Source organism: Macadamia integrifolia, chromosome 3 (assembly GCF_013358625.1).
Source record: "Macadamia integrifolia cultivar HAES 741 chromosome 3, SCU_Mint_v3, whole genome shotgun sequence".
Classification (NCBI taxonomy): Eukaryota; Viridiplantae; Streptophyta; class Magnoliopsida; order Proteales; family Proteaceae; genus Macadamia; species Macadamia integrifolia.
Window position 1 is genome coordinate 9,624,513 of NC_056559.1, and position 16,884 is coordinate 9,641,396.

Below are 16,884 nucleotides of genomic sequence, written 5' to 3' on the forward strand. Positions count from 1 at the left end.
TGATATCGACGATATACCCAACATTTTATATATATATATATATATATATACCTACTCAACTCTCCCTCTTTATTACTTCACTCTATTCCATTCCCATTGGATGTTTTGGGCTTTAGAAAAGGCCCACAGTCTTACGCCCATTCCAACCTATTATGGGGACAGAAAGGCACATTCCGGTTACTCAGGTGACCGGTAAAATAAATAACAGTTAAGGAAATTTTAAATTCCAGTTATCTGCAGGTGTTACTGATAAGAAACTGAGAGTTAAAAGGTGTAATTTATTATTTTTATTTATTTTTTGTGTTTGTAATAAAATAGTAGATAAATAAAGAGAACAAGAAAGAGATGGTCGAGGAAGAAGAAGGAGAAGAGAGGAAGAAGGAGAAGAGGAGGAAGAGGAAGAGGAAGGGGAAGAGCAAGACGAAGAAGGATAAAGCTTACGAAGATTGTTTCATTTTCTAGAGAGAGAGAGAGAGAGAGATAGAGAAAGAGAAGAGATCCAATCCAACAACACAAATCAACCAAAACGAAAGAACAAAAGAACAACAACCCACGACGGGATTTGCACGAACTGCATAGGGCTTCGTTCCTTTTATTTGGGATTGGGCATTTGGTGTTCTCTCTCTTTCTCTTTCTCTTGAACTCTGCAACTCTTAACATCATTGGATCTGAGTTTCCCAAACCCCCGGGTGCAGGGGGAGAGAGAGGAGAGAGAGAGAAGAGATGATCGAGGCTTTCGTGCTCTAAAGGTTCAAGCTTGTCGGATCTCTCTCTCTCCGAATTTCGATTAGATTTCTTCATTTCCTCTTTTGTCTTCTTTCCGGAGTCTTTTTTTTTTTCCCCTTTTTATGTTTTTCACTCAGAGCCAACAGAGTTGCAGCTGTGAGATTGGGAGTGGTTGGTTGGGTTGGTTGGTCTGTTCGTGGGTAGTAAAATCGTAACTGCATATCCATGAGAGCAAATGTGGGCAGGTTTCGTGTGTGTCTCTCGGTTACTTGTTCTGTTAATCCCTTTTTTTTCGCCATTAATTTGTTAACAAGGGAGGATTGAAGAAATCTTGAAGGGTTAAGGAGAGTCAAGAGTGAGTCGGCGACGGCGGAGGGAGATCAGATCGGTTTGGACTGAGAGACTGGCTTGGGGGCATTGGCAGTCCGATGGGAATGCCCAAATGATGAGTAAGGCAGGCGACGAGGAAGAAGAGGAGGAGTGTTTCTACGAGTCACTCGATCGTATCCTCTCTTCATCGTCTACTTCTTCTTCCACTTCAGGTGCCATCTCCGAAGACGACGACTCCAATTATGCATCAGAGCTTCCCCCAGTCCCGAGATTCCCTATGGCCATCTCCAACTATGACGTCTGGATTGCCGAACCTTCCTCCATTGAGGAACGCCGCAAGCGTCTCCTCCGTGAGATGGGTCTCGCTCGCGATCCTTCTCTCTCCAGGACCAGGCTAAAAAATTCTCTCTCTTCCTCCGATGATCACGCAACCACCACCACCATCACCGCCCAACCCTGCGGCAAGGAAGTAGAATTGGGGAGATCCGCGTCGGCGGATCAGTTGCTTTCACCACAGAAGCAAGTGCAGCAGCCATTCGATACCTCCAATTCGGCCATCTCTCGATCTAAGTCCGACGGAGGCGCCGCCAACTGCCCCTCCTCCCTCTGCCGTTCAACTCTCGGTCACTGTAATTCCTCCACCCCTTCTACTTCTGCTGATTCTATTCATTCCATTCAGTCGGTTGGGGAGTCTTGTCTTCCCCTTCAGTCGGTTGGGGAGTCCTGTCTTCCCAGTGTACATAATAACCCTCATCATCATCTTCTCTCTAAATCTCGAAGCAACGGCAGCAATGGATCTCCTACTGCCAATGTTGCCTCCTCTCCCAATAAACCCCCTACCGGTAGACCGTCCCGGAGGGTTGAAGAGATCGGAACAAATTCGTCACCCGCCGTTCTGGCAAATCCCGGTGGTGGTGAGTTTGGTGACGACACGGATGCCCCTGGCATCGTCAGCGTCCCTGACCAGGTCTGCACAATCAAGAATCTAGACAATGGTAAGGAGTTTGTGGTCAATGAGGTTCGAGAAGACGGTATGTGCAACAAGCTTAGGGAAGTCGGGACTGGCCGGCAGCTCACCATGGAGGAATTTGAGATGTGTGTCGGTCACTCCCCCATTGTTCAAGAATTGATGAGGAGACAGAATGTGGAGGCATTGAACGGTAAGAAAGATGACCAGGACCCCAATGTCAATGGTAGTGTTGGCAGTGGATCCAAAGTGAAGAAGAAAGGGGGCTGGTTTAAAAGCATCAAGAACGTTGCCAGCACGGTTACTGGTAACTGGGAGAGGCGGAGCAGCGATGAGAGGGATACCTCATCAGATAAGGGAGGGAGGCGGTCGAGTTCAGCCACGGATGACAGCCAAGATGTCTCATTTCATGGTCCTGAGAGGGTTAGGGTACGCCAATATGGAAAATCTTGTAAAGAGCTCAGCGCTCTGTATAAGAGTCAAGAGATACAAGCTCACAATGGTTCTATCTGGACCATCAAGTTCAGCTTGGATGGTCGGTATCTTGCAAGTGCAGGTGAGGACTGCATCATCCATGTCTGGCAGGTTGTGGAAGCAGAAAGGAAGGGTGATTTGTTGATGGAGAAACTGGAGGATGGGATTCTAAACCCTTACTTTATGGCCAATGGTTCACCAGAACCAACATCTTTGCAGAGCATTGACAACAATTATGAGAAGAAAAGAAGGGCAAGGACATCTACAGGCCGGAAATCTGTGAACTTAGACCATATTTTGGTTCCAGAGACCGTGTTTGCACTTTCAGAGAAACCCATATGCTCTTTCAGCGGACATCTTGATGACGTGCTAGACCTTTCCTGGTCCAAATCTCAGGTTGGCTACTATTCTGCTTTGCTGATCAATTGTTCTCTGTTTCATTTAATATCATTATTGAATCCTACAAATGATGATTAATCTGAACTTAAAAGCATTTGAAAGAAGTCTCTGTTTACGACCCTTCGCTCCTGTGGCAATTTGTGGAAATATTATGACAAACTTAAGTTATTTAACATTTGAAATAGACTAGACAAAAGAACATTTCTACGCTAGTTTCTGGTAAGAGTTATTTGATCTGGAAAAGGAAATAGCAGTTTCCTCTCTTCATTAGAGAGAAAGCTTTATTGCTGTAGAGTTTGGAATCTCGAGGGATTGAAGTGCATCATGGATAACTCCAATTTTCCTGCCTCAGTTCAGATTTTTCTCTGCAAATCGGTAACATGAAGTTGGAATCACTAGTAATCGCGGATCAACATGCCAAGGTGAACATGTACCTGGGCCCTGTACACACCACCAGTCACACTCTGGGAATTGGTTTTGCCCGAAGCATTGGACCAATGATCACCCATTCCTTGTGTGCACCACTAGTGCCTCAAAGGCTTTTGGTGGTCTCACATCCATTACAGTTAGTTTTCTGATATAGTTAGTAGAAGCCAAGAACAACCATAAATTACTGTTGGTTTCAAAACACTTGTAATGGTCCCCCTGAAAGAGTGTGTATGGTCAATTGCTTCTCTTTGAGAGTATGTCTTGAGTTATCAGGAGAAACTGTGTGCATGGGAATGCTTACATTATGATGGGATATGGCCTGGCTTCAAACGAACTCATCTGCATGGCTTGGTATGTTTGTCAGAGAACTTATGGTGGTAAGAGCATGTGGTTTGTGGTCAAATCTATAAATGAAATTGCCTTTTTTATGGATTGATGGTTAATGTTGGAATGTTTCCCTACAAGACTTGTACTTCACGTCAATAACCTGATCAAATACTGTATGGACTTATCAATGTAAATTGCATGCACATGAATTCCATATTCTATAACTAGAATGCTTCATTTAAAAAATTAAACCATGCCAGAAACAGTGAAATATTCACAAGTTCTACCATACATTCATTTTCTCAAAATACTTTCTTAAGTTCATGTAGCACTAAGCACTTTTTTTTAAGCATTAGCTACACATCGAGTGATATAATTTTCCCCACGTTCAGCAACTTTCATGTAGATTCTTTTTGAAATTTCAGATTTACATTATGTAAATCATTTCATTGTTCATATCTTTAGCATTAAATTTCTAACCAGGAAAATAACATATCTTTCTGTATGTTTGAAATTAATCTTACCCTTGTAAGATGAATGGCTTTCTGAAGTTGTGGAGCAGACACCTTGTACCTTTATTTCTAGGCTGGATACTGGTCCTTGTTAGATAACAAGTTAAGAGTACATCTGTGTGTGAAAATATGAGAACAAGGTCTTCCAAACATTGAGAAGTAATGCATGCAGATGCAGTTTATTCAGATGGATTAGAGTAATGGCTTTTTTAGTTAGATTAGCTTGTACAAGAGCTCACTAAATATTGATGTTATAGCTTTCACCGTCATATAGCTGCAAATCTGGCCAACAGTTAACAAGAGCAAAGAGAGCTATTGATACTTGGGAGTGCCAGAGTGCCATGTTCTATTGATTTTTGTTCCGAGCTAAATAATATCCAATCCATTACTCAGAAAGTATATGTTTGGGTTTTTGGTCTATAGAACTTGTTAGATTTTTGCTTACAGACAAATGGCACATACTTTTGCCAAGCCAGTGTGCTGGAGTAATGTTGGCTGCTTTGGAGGCTCAAGCTTTCGATAATCAGTCTGTCTTTGGAACTACCAGTTTGGAAGGGGAGCCATATTTAATTTGTTAGAAGATTTAAAAGGGATTCTTAAATTTGGAAATTTTATAGTTTATTTTGTGGTATTTACATAAATTCATAGTCATCTTTGTGGAAAAGATGGATTAAGGAATTTGGTCTATGTTAAGTCCTATTTTGGTTACCGTTCAAGGAGCATGGTAAAGGTTAAATTTCCAACATCTTGATTCTTTGATGCCCCTCAAAATTGAATCATTGAGGAGATTACCAGATCTAGAGATATTAGATTTTGGATGAGCTTAAAACGAGGGGCTTTGGACTGGGAACTTAGCAAATAGATGCTAAATCTTTGTGAATTGGGAGAATGTCATATTTTTCTCCACTGTGAGGTGGCAAGAATATTGTGGAGTTTATACATGAAATTGGTGTTGGGTAGGTACCCTAGGATATGTAAGAATACTGATGATTTCATTACCTTGAGATGCTTTCGGGCAGATTCCTTACTTACTCTAGGTTGGACTTTTGTATCCATTGATTTCGTAGGAATTGATGGAGGCTGTTGTCCCCAATTAGAAATCCATCTCGGTAGAGGATTTAATAGCAAAGCCTTTTGTTTACTTTTTCTAAAGGGCACCACTAAATATTTTGGATATGATACATTGATTCTTGTAAAAATACTATGATATCAATAAGTTCTTGTGTAGTAATGGTGCCTTGGTGATGACCAGCTGCTCTGATGCCCACGCAAGGTGAAGCCACTGAAGGCGAGGGCCAAATTTGCACATACTTAACCCTTTGGGTATCAAGGATCTCCTAGTCACATGGAGGCAACTTTACAACAATGCTTTTGTTGCAAACCAAAATATGGTCTTTTTTTAGTGGGAATAATGACATCTTTGAGCACTAATTTCCAATTCAAACTTTTGATAGCTTACACTTCTCAAAAGGAATGTGTTATACCTTTTTTGTTTCCCAAAAATAAAATAAAAATCCAATGCCTAATCAACTAGAGAACTAATTGGAATGTTGGAAGTGGGACTAGAAGCTGTGTTCTGGAACAAACGATCTAGTTACTGCTCTTCTCATCAGTAGCGACAGAGAATTTATTGTGAGAACACATGTAATTCGAGGGGGAAGGAAGTTGTAACAGGTATAATGTTAAGCTGCCTTCTCAAGCCAATAATACAGCATTCCTTAGGAGTAGACATATATGTGGGGGTTGGAACGATAATATTCAACCAATAAAGGTATTCAGTATTTGTTTTTCTTGATTGGGAATTTATTTTCTCAATAATGATTTATGGTGTTCAATCTATAATGGTTGATAGGAAGAAATGTGATGAAATTCTGGTTTACAGAGATTTTTCCACTTTGTTGGTTTTATGATCAAATGCTAAGATTATTGAATCGTTGAGATTAAATAGTTAGATTAAATACTTGTTTCTTTTTTCTAAATTGTGGTTCTTGATGGTTGGAATCACAACCCAGACCATGGAATGCTACGACTTCATGGACACTCATACTGAAAAGTTGAAACACTTTATGGTTTTTTCCATTACAAAGGTCGCTCTATCATGTGGTTGACTAGTTTAACCGAAGGAGCTATCTATTGATTTATGCACATCGGAATTATGGGCAATTAGATGGTGTTCCCTACTGAGGGAAATATTACTCACTTTTATGGGGTGTTGAAAGCAAACTTCTCACCATATGTGGAGGTAGTCTATTTACAATAAATTTATACCTGAAAATGAAAACAGCCGTACTTTCAAGTGAAGAATAGCTTCCAAGCTTATAATTTGATTCAGTTTAGTGATACATGGAGGTGGTAGATTGGAGTGATTTCAATAATGTCAATTAAAATATGAAAAAATATTTTATAAAAAGTTTGAAGTTGTAGAAACTTCAATAGATATTGCTGTTTGTTAATTAGGCACAGAAGAGTTTTGATGAGAAAATGAAGATAATTTAAGTGGGGAAAAGTACAGAAACAAAGAAAGTAACATTGATTACACTCATTGCACTGATATTGAAAAGAATAAGTGGGGGAAAGAGTGGTTAGTTTCATGTACAAGATAGCATGATGCAGTGGCAAAGCAGCATGAAAAAAATGCTTGAAAAGATCTTTCAAAAAGACTTGGTTTTTTCTATTTGGGTTTGAATGGTCTTATTGGGCCCACAGTCATACCTAAATTTGGGCGTTCCTTGGGCTGCCAATCAGGTATTACTGAAAAGCCCATGGCTTTATATTTTCTGGCCGTATCTTTGGGTCCTACATGGATTTCCAAAAGCAGAGTAATTAAATTATGTGTTATCTTAGTGCTGTTTTAGTATCCTGTTGTAATTCAAGTTATTTAGTATGCATAGTTAGTGGCCATAGGATGATATATATATATATATATATATATATATATATATATATTTATGTGTGTGTGTGTGTGTTTTTGGGTGTCCAGAGAAGCACTTAGCAAAGTCATTTTTCTTTTTTGGTCACAGATGAGAAAAGGCCTTTATTTACTAGTAGAGAATCGGGTTGGAAAATCCCTAGAACATTAGCAGGAAGTAGGAGAACTAAAAGGCAGGGAAAAACAACAAAAAGTTTATAGCACTAGTTACTTGTTTGAACATTAGATATCAGCTGAGGTTGCTGCAAAGGGGGCCCAGAGAACTTGTAGTGGAAGCAGAAAGCCAACTCAATCAATGATGCTGGGCATGTTCACCACTGAGGCATGTCTCCATAAAGATAATCATATGGGGATGGTATTGAGAGAGGAGCTAACAAGCTCAAAAGAGGAATTCCGAATGAGCAGCTCCGCAACAGTTCCAAATCCCTTAGTGGGCATAAAACATGCAGAAACTGTGGAGGGAGAGGTACCTCTGGTGGTAGTGGGATAGTCAAGCGGTCTCCGGGTCATGCCACATTGTGATGGTGAAAGCATTGGCTGGGCAATGACAGATATACCCAAGTTGATTCCAGTTGGAGGAAGTAACGCAATGTTCTCGCAAAAACTCTGTAGCAGACGTGGGTGAGAATCGAGGGGACAACTCCTCACATGGTGGCTTCCTCGGGCAAGCTTCTAGCAAGTCACTATTTTTAAAGTGCGAGACGTATTCCTTGAGTTTTACTTTTTTTTCTTTTTCCTATGGATAACTGGATTTTATTGAAGACAAAGAGCAACATTACTCTAATTTATGCCTATTGTCAAAATATGCTGTTGGACTTGATTTCTTGGTCTCGTTATCCAAGTACCTTTCCAATAATCCCAAGATCATTTACATCTGAAGTGATTTGGAAAGTTATGGTCAAGTTTCTGGCTTGATATCACTCACTGATAATTTATCTATTTTGGTGGTTGACTTGAAGTAGACATAGTAGAAATATGAAGGAGATAAGAGTGGTGCAAACCAATTTTGAATTCATGCACAGTTCATCAGTTACTCTTTTTGTTTTTTTACACTAAATTTTGATTTCTAAGTCATCGATGATACAGGCTGACATGAAATTAATATTTAATAAGTTTAATCTCAATCAGTTATGAGGCCTAGCTCCTCTAGTTCTAGTGTTTGTTTTTTTATTTCTTTCAGTATCAGTCTTATGATCATGTCAATTACTACTGGAACCTACAATGTCATGTTTTTTGTCTGTTAGAAAAGTTCAGCAAGTAGGCAAATTAGTTAGGTTGCCCTACACAGTGGAGATAAGGATGTTATGACAAGGTCTAACTATCTCTGATTGCGTCAGTTGAGGGATCTTGTGCAATATATGGGTTAAGGAAATGGAGGGACCTTGGGATTTTTCACTAGCCTCATCAATGAAGTCCTTGTAGATCTAGGTGATGGTATCTTAATTTTGGAAACTATTGTTCCCCGCGCCTTCCTTCTTGGATCCTCTTTTAATACAACTACAATTTGTATAGGGAGGATATGGAGGAAAATAATGAGGTTTACCTTTCTTTAATATAGGATATTCTCCATGATTAAGGCTCAGTAAGATGGGGCCATTTTTATGTAGAAGACTTTTTGGTTGTTGGATGAACCCAAGCATGTTTTTATATGTGCAAAAGGTGAGATAGGCTAACTTAGAGAAACTTAGGGAGGAACAAATGTCAAGTACTTGATTAAGTGGTGTCAGGATATCTGAAAGATGAGTTGTAGGACTAGCCATAGTGATGTAGGCAGTGATGTAGACAGCCCAGCTCAATTGGGCCTGACTAGACTTAATTTTAAGTCTTTGATGGGTCACATGGGTCATGGGCTGACTTTTTGGCATTACTATTGTAATGGGCCTATCTTATGAGTCCAAATATGTGGGGTATCAGCCATTTACGCGATTGGTCTTTAGTCAAAGTCTAAGCTAGCTTTCTATTTCTTATTGTTGGGAGTTTATTAGAGAAAAAATTTTCTATTTTGTTTGTGTTTCTAGAAGTCTTAGGATAATTTCTACTTACAGTTTAAGGAGTTTCCTGGAGCATGGTTCAAGAACTCGTTTTGTTTCGGTGTTTTGGTGGTTTCAAAACCACCGAAATTCCCAAAAAAATCGCCGAAACAGTGTAATTTTTCCCATGTGTTTCACTTGGCCATTTTGGGGGGCTAATGGTTGAAGTGGCTGAAATGAGTGAAACGAAATGATCGAGATGGCTGAAATTTTGATGAGATAGTGCATTTTTTGGGCCAAAATGAGTGAATTTTCGAAACAAAATGACCGAAACTATGTACTTTTGTATTTCGTATGCCATTTTGTTTCGGTAAAAAATATATATATATATATATATCCGAGATTTCGGCGAGATATCACCAATTTTTTGAACCATGTCCCGGAGTTTCTATTTTTCTGTTTTCATGGTCTTCTAGTCTTAGGTGTGGTTGGAAAGAGTTTGCGAGTTTTGAATTTAGGTTCAGTCAAGTAGTCTGTAAGTACATAGTATTATACCTATTGATTGGGGAGAGTTTTGAACTAATGAAAGTTGATTTTCTGGTTGCTGTATTAGCTACTGTTGAGCATTATGATGATGCTGATTTATCTTCTTCTAGTTTATCTCTTACCAGATTTTCTATTTCCCAGTCTTCTTCATCTACTTCACTTCTTTTCTTATCTTTTCGATTCTTGCATACCCATAGCCATGGTATCAAGTTGCGATATGTATTAGCTGTATTGATCTCATACAGATTGAGATTGGCCATGTCAATATGATGCAGACTGATACACAAAAACATGAGATGCAGGCTGCCAAATCCCAAGAATCCCAGTTTTTGAAAGAAACTTCACCTACTCTAATTTCTTGGCCAAAACCTGATTAGATCCTCATCTACACCAAAAACAGCTTGGAGGAGTGATTAAACATGTACAAATTTGTATTAAAACTCGTCAAAGTGGAGATCGAACATCATAGCCACATGTTGAAGTAGGTTAAAAAAATTTGATTTATTTTGCTTGAATCCTGGTTTTTCTTGCTTTTTTTCCTAGTATCACATCTAAACTGGAAAACTAACCTAGATTTGGATCGTCTTGAATGATTTGTGATCTATAATGCCTACTTTCTTTTGTTGTTAAATACTGCTTTATGTTTATTTAATGTTACTATTAGAGCAGCAATATTTTAATGTTTATATATACTTAATTTATGTTGTGTAATTCTTAGTAGTATGTTTATGTTTATGTATTGCTTTCTTGTTTTGGACCTTTAGGGGTTATTTAGGTTAATATCCTAATTCTCAACTAGATTTTTCTTTTTCAAAACTTTTATTGCTTAATTGTTCTTATTAGTATTACTAGGTTAGATATTGCACTTACCAATGAGATTTGAATCGCACAGTTGCTGTGAAGACAGAGATGACCTGAATTTTGGTTGGATTTCATTATTTATTGCTTATTTATGATGCACAATGCTTAAAAACACATGTTTTTCATTTATCATAAGCATATCCATGTGTATCAAAGTGTATCTAGCATCTTTTAGCGTCTCTCTGGTACATCTTAAAAATAGCTTTCTGATATGCTGCTTGATATCAATACTTGACACCTTGCCCATGGGCCATGGATACCCTTTATTCCCTTCACTTTCAGCCATCTTACCTTCTTAATTACTTCATATTTTCAATTCCAATTGCTCCCAAACTTGATATTATCAGCTCAAACCCATCAATACTGACTGCTCAACCTAATTTTAATACCCTTTTTCATCTCCTTCTTACTCCTTCCCTATCTATACTAGTTAATACTTTAGCCCATTGCATCCTTCAATTGCCATTGAATTTTCTTCAATGTTGGGATTTGGTTTAAAATACCAGATAGGCTACTCGACTTGAATTTTATCCCATTTTAATCTCTGGTTTGTAAGTTACTGAAAGTCTCCTAAATTCCCTAATGTTACCTAATTGATTTACCCCAATTCAAATCTTTATTCACTGAGCCATTTATCAATAAATCCTATCCTAGGGATAGGGTCTGGGCTGCACCACATAGCCTTTGGTTGACATTCAACCATTTGATCAGCAATTATGTATTTTATTTATCGTCCAACTACTGGATCAATTATATAAAAAAATGCCGTTATCCAGTGCACAAAGGCTTCCCGCACTTAAGCAGGGTTCTGGGAGGGTATATAGGTAGACAGCCTTACCCCTTTTTCGGAGAGGCTGGTTCCTAGGACTCAAACCCGCACCACTGTACAGGCGGAAATAGCCCTTTGCCATTGCTCCAAGCAACGAACCCTTACTGGATCGATTATATATTGTCCTAAAATATTCCTAGGACTAGACAGCAATACTTCCATACTCATTAATCAAATTAAGGTCACTTAATATTGAAAAGTACAAATATTGGTTTACATGGTGATTATGCTTGGATTTTGATGAACAGTGTTGGGCTTTCCTAAAGCGTCTGGCATGGACTGGATTTCACAGTTACACGCTGCTTAGACTGGGTGGCTCCAAGAAGGGTCATTGTGGCGATAGACCAAGGAATCTTTAAAAAAAATCTTATTTCAACCAGTTTCCCCAGCTATGTGGTCAATTCCATTTAGAAACTTCAAAACTTTTGAAGCCCAATATCATAAAATAATTTCTAACTGACTGAATATGGTAGCATTTGTAGTTTTTATTTATTTATATATATGTTTTTGGCAGACTTGTGTTTTTGCATTTCATTTTCAATGTTGTGAGCCTTTTTCTCTATAGTCTTTGTTAGGGTGATAAGTTTTCTTAGTTATAATTGTGCATCCTCTCTCTCTCTCTCTCTCTCTCTCTCTCTCTCTTCATATATATATATATATATATATATATATAAACATACATGTTCAGACTAAAATGTTTTAGTTTCCTTGCCATCATGAATCCAATTCTGGCCACAGAAATATTTCATGGTATCTTATGTTCTGATAAACTTTCATTTTCAGTATTTGCTTTCATCTTCGATGGATAAAACAGTGAGGCTGTGGCACATGTCTAGCAGTACTTGCTTGAAAATTTTCTCACACAGTGATTATGGTAAGTGCTGATGGTCCAATTGCAACTTTCTTGAGAAACTTTCAACCTCTCTCTGTAGTTTCTGGTTTTCTTTAATACTATCTAATTAGGTTACAAATATGGATTTGCTTGCTACAGTAACTTGCATCAAGTTTAATCCTGTAGACGATCGATACTTCATTAGTGGATCACTAGATGCTAAGGTCCGGATATGGAGTATTCCAGATCGTCAAGTTGTTGATTGGAACGATCTACATGAGATGGTCACTGCTGCTTGCTATACACCTGATGGCCAGGTCTGGTTATTTCTGAAGAATTTTCTTCAGTCATCCTTCAATGTTCAAAACTTTGTTTTATTCCACAAAATAATGTCTTCCTTGTCTTCTCTAGCTTAATGTTTTTATGTTTTGACTTTTGAAGGGTGCATTAGTTGGTTCATACAAAGGGACATGCCGTTTATATAACACGACTGGTATGACCTTGAAGACTTTTCTTCTTTGCTTCTCCCCCTCTATTGTTATTTTTTTGAATGTTTTTGTTACTAGCATTCTAAGAGATAGTTGAAGGCATAGACAGCAAAATGCAAAAGTTACTTGAACTCATTAGTAATATGTAAAACCATTCCACAAGGAGTGTGGATGTTATAATGTATAATATATTGATGCTCGTCAGGCCCCCCCTCTCAATAGTATCCTTGTACTAGAAATGCCTTTTGATATTATGAATAAATATTGTTGCTTCAGGAAAGCAAAGAAATGAAATAAAATAAAACAAAGCTGATTTTGATGGAACATATGTTGGTCTTGCTTCCTACATGCTGGCTCGGATCTGTACTTTTTGTTTTAATCCTAATTTTTTCACTATTATTGGGTCGTGATTAATTCGCCTCCCACTCTTGTCCCAGAAAATAAGTTGCAGCAGAAAGGTCAGATCGATCTAAAGAACAAGAAAAAGAAGTCCCATCTCAAGAAGATCACTGGTTTCCAGGTAATTAATAAACTGAACATGCCGCTCTATACTCTCATAGACATGCTTTATTTTTCCTTGGAATGAGGTCCTTATCTTCTTCATTCATAGTTAAGAGTTTACATCATTCACATAGAATATGGACTTTATACTTCACCTCTTCATTTGTTTGCACTGCATATCTCCATGTTTCATCTGTTGCTAATTAGTTACACTCAACAGTTTGCCCCAGGGAGCTCCTCAGAAGTTCTTATTACATCTGCAGATTCTCGCATTCGAGTTATTGAGGATATTGATATGGTTCACAAATTCAAAGGTACAGGAGGAAATTGTGTTAATTACTCTCGATTTTTTATCTTTAGGATGCTATTTCATATGGTGCACAGTGATTAATTTGGATATATAAAGATGACTGGATTTTGTGGCAAGTTGCATTAGAAACGCAGGTAAACTTATTATCAATTTTTTAGAGTCAACACATTCCAAATCCTTTGAGCTTTGCCCCTCTTTAAGAGTGAAAAAGAAGAACATAATTAATCATAATGAATTAGAGGATCATCTTCTAGAATCAAGTATCATTAATATGAGTTGAATTGCCGAAGTATTAGGGACAGATGGACCCCTTAAAACTCTGATTGATTTACCTGAGATCATTACAAGCATGATAACATTGCAAAGCAGATGATGCCACTTTCTTACTATGATGCTCAGAATTCAAAGATAGTATAAATACCTTTTTGTACATATGTAAGGGCCCTTTTGGGCCATCAGATTAGGTGTTGCTCTTACGGAGCATAATGTTGGCAACAGAGAACAACATGTACCTAAAGAGTGTTATTGAGTTGAGGGTGTTAAGATGGGTGGTGGCCAGATTGTAAGATAAGCTGAAAAATGGGAAGCATTTGAGGGAGTTAGAAGTAGTGACATAGATGGCAAATTGATAGAAAGTCAATAGTGATTGTTTAGCCTTATGCTACATCAATCAAAGATTATAGCTACAATGCATGTTGCAAGCTGGAGAAGTACTTGGGTTGAAGTGGGGAAGACTTGAATTTTCTTGGGTTGACAAGATATGGACTTAAATCTATCTGAACCCTAGCAAAACTGATTCAGTTGAGCTGTAATTTTAAGTTATTATGTAAAATTATTCAGTTTGATTAGTCGGCTTCTTCATTTATTGTCACTGCTTAGAGATTCGCATCTGATTATTTCAAGTCGGTGCTTTTTCTCTGGCAGGATTTCGCAATACTAGCAGCCAAATCTCAGCTTCATTGACAGCAAACGGGAAGTATGTGGTCTGTGCCAGTGAGGACTCTCATGTGTATGTGTGGAAACATGAAGGTGATTCTCGACCAAGCAGAAGCAAAGGTGTCACAGCCACACGATCATATGAACATTTCCACTGCCAAGATGTATCAGTAGCCATTCCTTGGCCTGGTATTGGCTGCATAGGGGAAATACAGGATAGTTTTAGGAGGGAACTTAATGGACTGAGTTCATGTCGGGACAGCTTCTCATCAGCCAACTGTCTAAGTTTTCCAGTTGAGGAGGCTGGGGATGAGGGATCACCAGCAACATACGGCTGCCCCAATAGTCCATTGGATGGTCCCATTTCCAGTTCGAACAATAGTTTCTTTGCTGATAAGATCTCAGCAACATGGCCTGAAGAAAAGCTACTTGCGGCCACCAGAAACCAGAGCCCTTGTGGTAGCATGGACCTCTCCAAAGGGGTATTGCAAGGTAGGTCAGCTTGGGGCATGGCGATTGTGACCGCAGGCCTTAGAGGTGAACTCAGAACATTCCAAAATTTTGGGCTGCCAGTTCGAATCTAAGTGTTTTCCGAAAATAGTCTAGAGGTTCGGGGATGACGATGATGAATTGGTTATAGTCTGCAATCCAGTATTCTCCATTTCATTGTCAAGAAAAAAAAGAAAAAAAGAAAAGTTTTAGTTTTGTGTATAGAGAAAATATATGGTGGTGTTTTGTAATATTTGCTAGCTTCTGTCCCATTCTTATTTGTGCTATTGAATGTGGGAGAGGATGGAATAGATAGGGTTGTCAAAAATCACACAATGGATTAAGAATTCCATAAATTAGTGTAAGGCGGAATTGTAGAGTTAAGAGCGAGCCAAAGATGGTTGGTTTTGGATGAATCAATTTTCCATTCATTAAGTGTAACTTTCTTTTTGATTTTGATGAATCCAGGTGGCTAATGTTAAGCGGTTGGGTTCATGCCTTAGTAGGCTGTGATTTATAATTGCCTTATAAGGTTAAAGATGTATATCCCTCTTGTTTCTCAATTTGCAGAAGAAATGCTAGGATAAAAGACAGAAGACTACACAGGGTTTTGAAAATTGGAATCAAATCAGGCGGATCGGCCGAGCTTGATCCAGATTCAAGCCTATTCAGTCCTGGCCGATTCTGGGCCATTCCGATCCAAATCTAGCTTGTAAATTAGAAATAGAAGGCATATCAAGTGGTTGTGTAGAGGTACCAGAATGTCTAGCTATTAGGACAAGAATCCAGAGAGGATTACCTGTTGGCAAAGGCGGCCAAAATGCTTAAAGCTCAACAGAGTGTATGGGAAGTATATCAAGCCCACCCCAGGTCTGTGACTGAAGCCTTTGGACCAGAATGGCCTTGGGCCGGCTAGGCCAGAGGGGTTCATTTCTTGGCCCTTTCCCCAGTGGGTATTGCCCAGCAACAACAACAGCAATAGCATTAAAGCCTTATCCCAACTTAATGGGGTTGATAATTCAGCAGAAAGGAACCCCAAGTAAAAAGATTGAAAATGATTTATTTATTTAATTTTTTTTTTTAATATAAAGAAAGGGTACCCCACACCATTAGTGGCGATGCAGGGATTATACAACCAGGTAGTGTTCTCTTTCCCTAATAATAAACAATGCTAACAAAAGCATGATCATAAGATAATTTAAGCCACTTAAACCCCATGTGAGATGGATGGATGAAAGGGAAAAAAAAAAAAAAAAAGCTGAAGCAGACAAACCGACCATCAAATGGACATGAGGAGAGGAGAATGTGGAGAGTCTGGAGACCCAACCTTTCATGAATTTTGAATTAACCACTTGTACCTTCAATTTGGGACCCAGTTCAAAGTGTTTCAAGTCATGGTACACTGTCCATAAAAAACTTGTACCTTCACTCTCAGTTGATAATACATTTTTGCTGTGGTGGGGGTAGGTAGGTTGGATTGGTTACATCCTCACTGCTGCATGGCTTAGATGTATCAGAAAATGAAGTTTTTTTATTCTTTTGCTGTAAAAGGTCTAACATATAATGTATCTAACCTATAAAAATTCTTCAATTGGTTGTCTTCTTAAGTTCTTCCATTGAAAGATGGACAAGTTTTTGTCTTGGCAGCTTCTTCCCGCTGAGATGTGAAATTATATCTTTTGAACTTTGAAAATTTTAAAAAGAGAGGAAAGGAAATGACAATAATATTTTATTATTATTATTATTTATAATGAAATGATAATAAGAGTTGGATCAAGATTTTTTTTTTTAGAGAATCTCTCTTAATCCACATAATCTGACCATTTATTATTCTAAAAATTCAATCAATCATTCTAGATTGATGAAGAGATTCTCTCTTGATCCCAATGAACTTCCAAATGATATACCTTTGACAATAGGGGTATGAATCAATGATGACATTCATCATTAGAAGATGCCAATCAAAGTGTCAAATCATATTGGATTGAAAAAAAAATTTCCTCACGATGAGATTCAAGTTCAATGGCCA

The 16,884-nt window shown here is 38.3% G+C and overlaps 1 protein-coding gene across 1 annotated transcript; it reads left to right on the forward strand.

Annotated features, from left to right (window-relative positions):
• Positions 1–335: 335 nt before the first annotated feature.
• On the forward strand, positions 336–15,290 carry LOC122073899. Its single transcript, XM_042638590.1, has 7 exons — positions 336–2,893; positions 12,083–12,173; positions 12,291–12,448; positions 12,573–12,624; positions 13,057–13,139; positions 13,341–13,434; positions 14,355–15,290. The coding sequence occupies exons 1-7, from the start codon at positions 1,169–1,171 to the stop codon at positions 14,948–14,950; spliced, it is 2,799 nt and encodes a 932-aa protein (XP_042494524.1). The 5' UTR covers positions 336–1,168; the 3' UTR covers positions 14,951–15,290.
• The last annotated feature ends 1,594 nt before the right edge of the window (positions 15,291–16,884 follow it).

Bases quoted from the DNA above. Each gene is read 5' to 3' on its own strand.
- LOC122073899 (XM_042638590.1), top strand. From the start codon at position 1,169: ATGATGAGTAAGGCAGGCGACGAGGAAGAAGAGGAGGAGTGTTTCTAC. The intron at 12,449-12,572 runs GTCTGGTTATTT...TGACTTTTGAAG, and splicing joins GCTATACACCTGATGGCCAG to GGTGCATTAGTTGGTTCATA. The intron at 13,435-14,354 runs GTACAGGAGGAA...TTTCTCTGGCAG, and splicing joins TATGGTTCACAAATTCAAAG to GATTTCGCAATACTAGCAGC.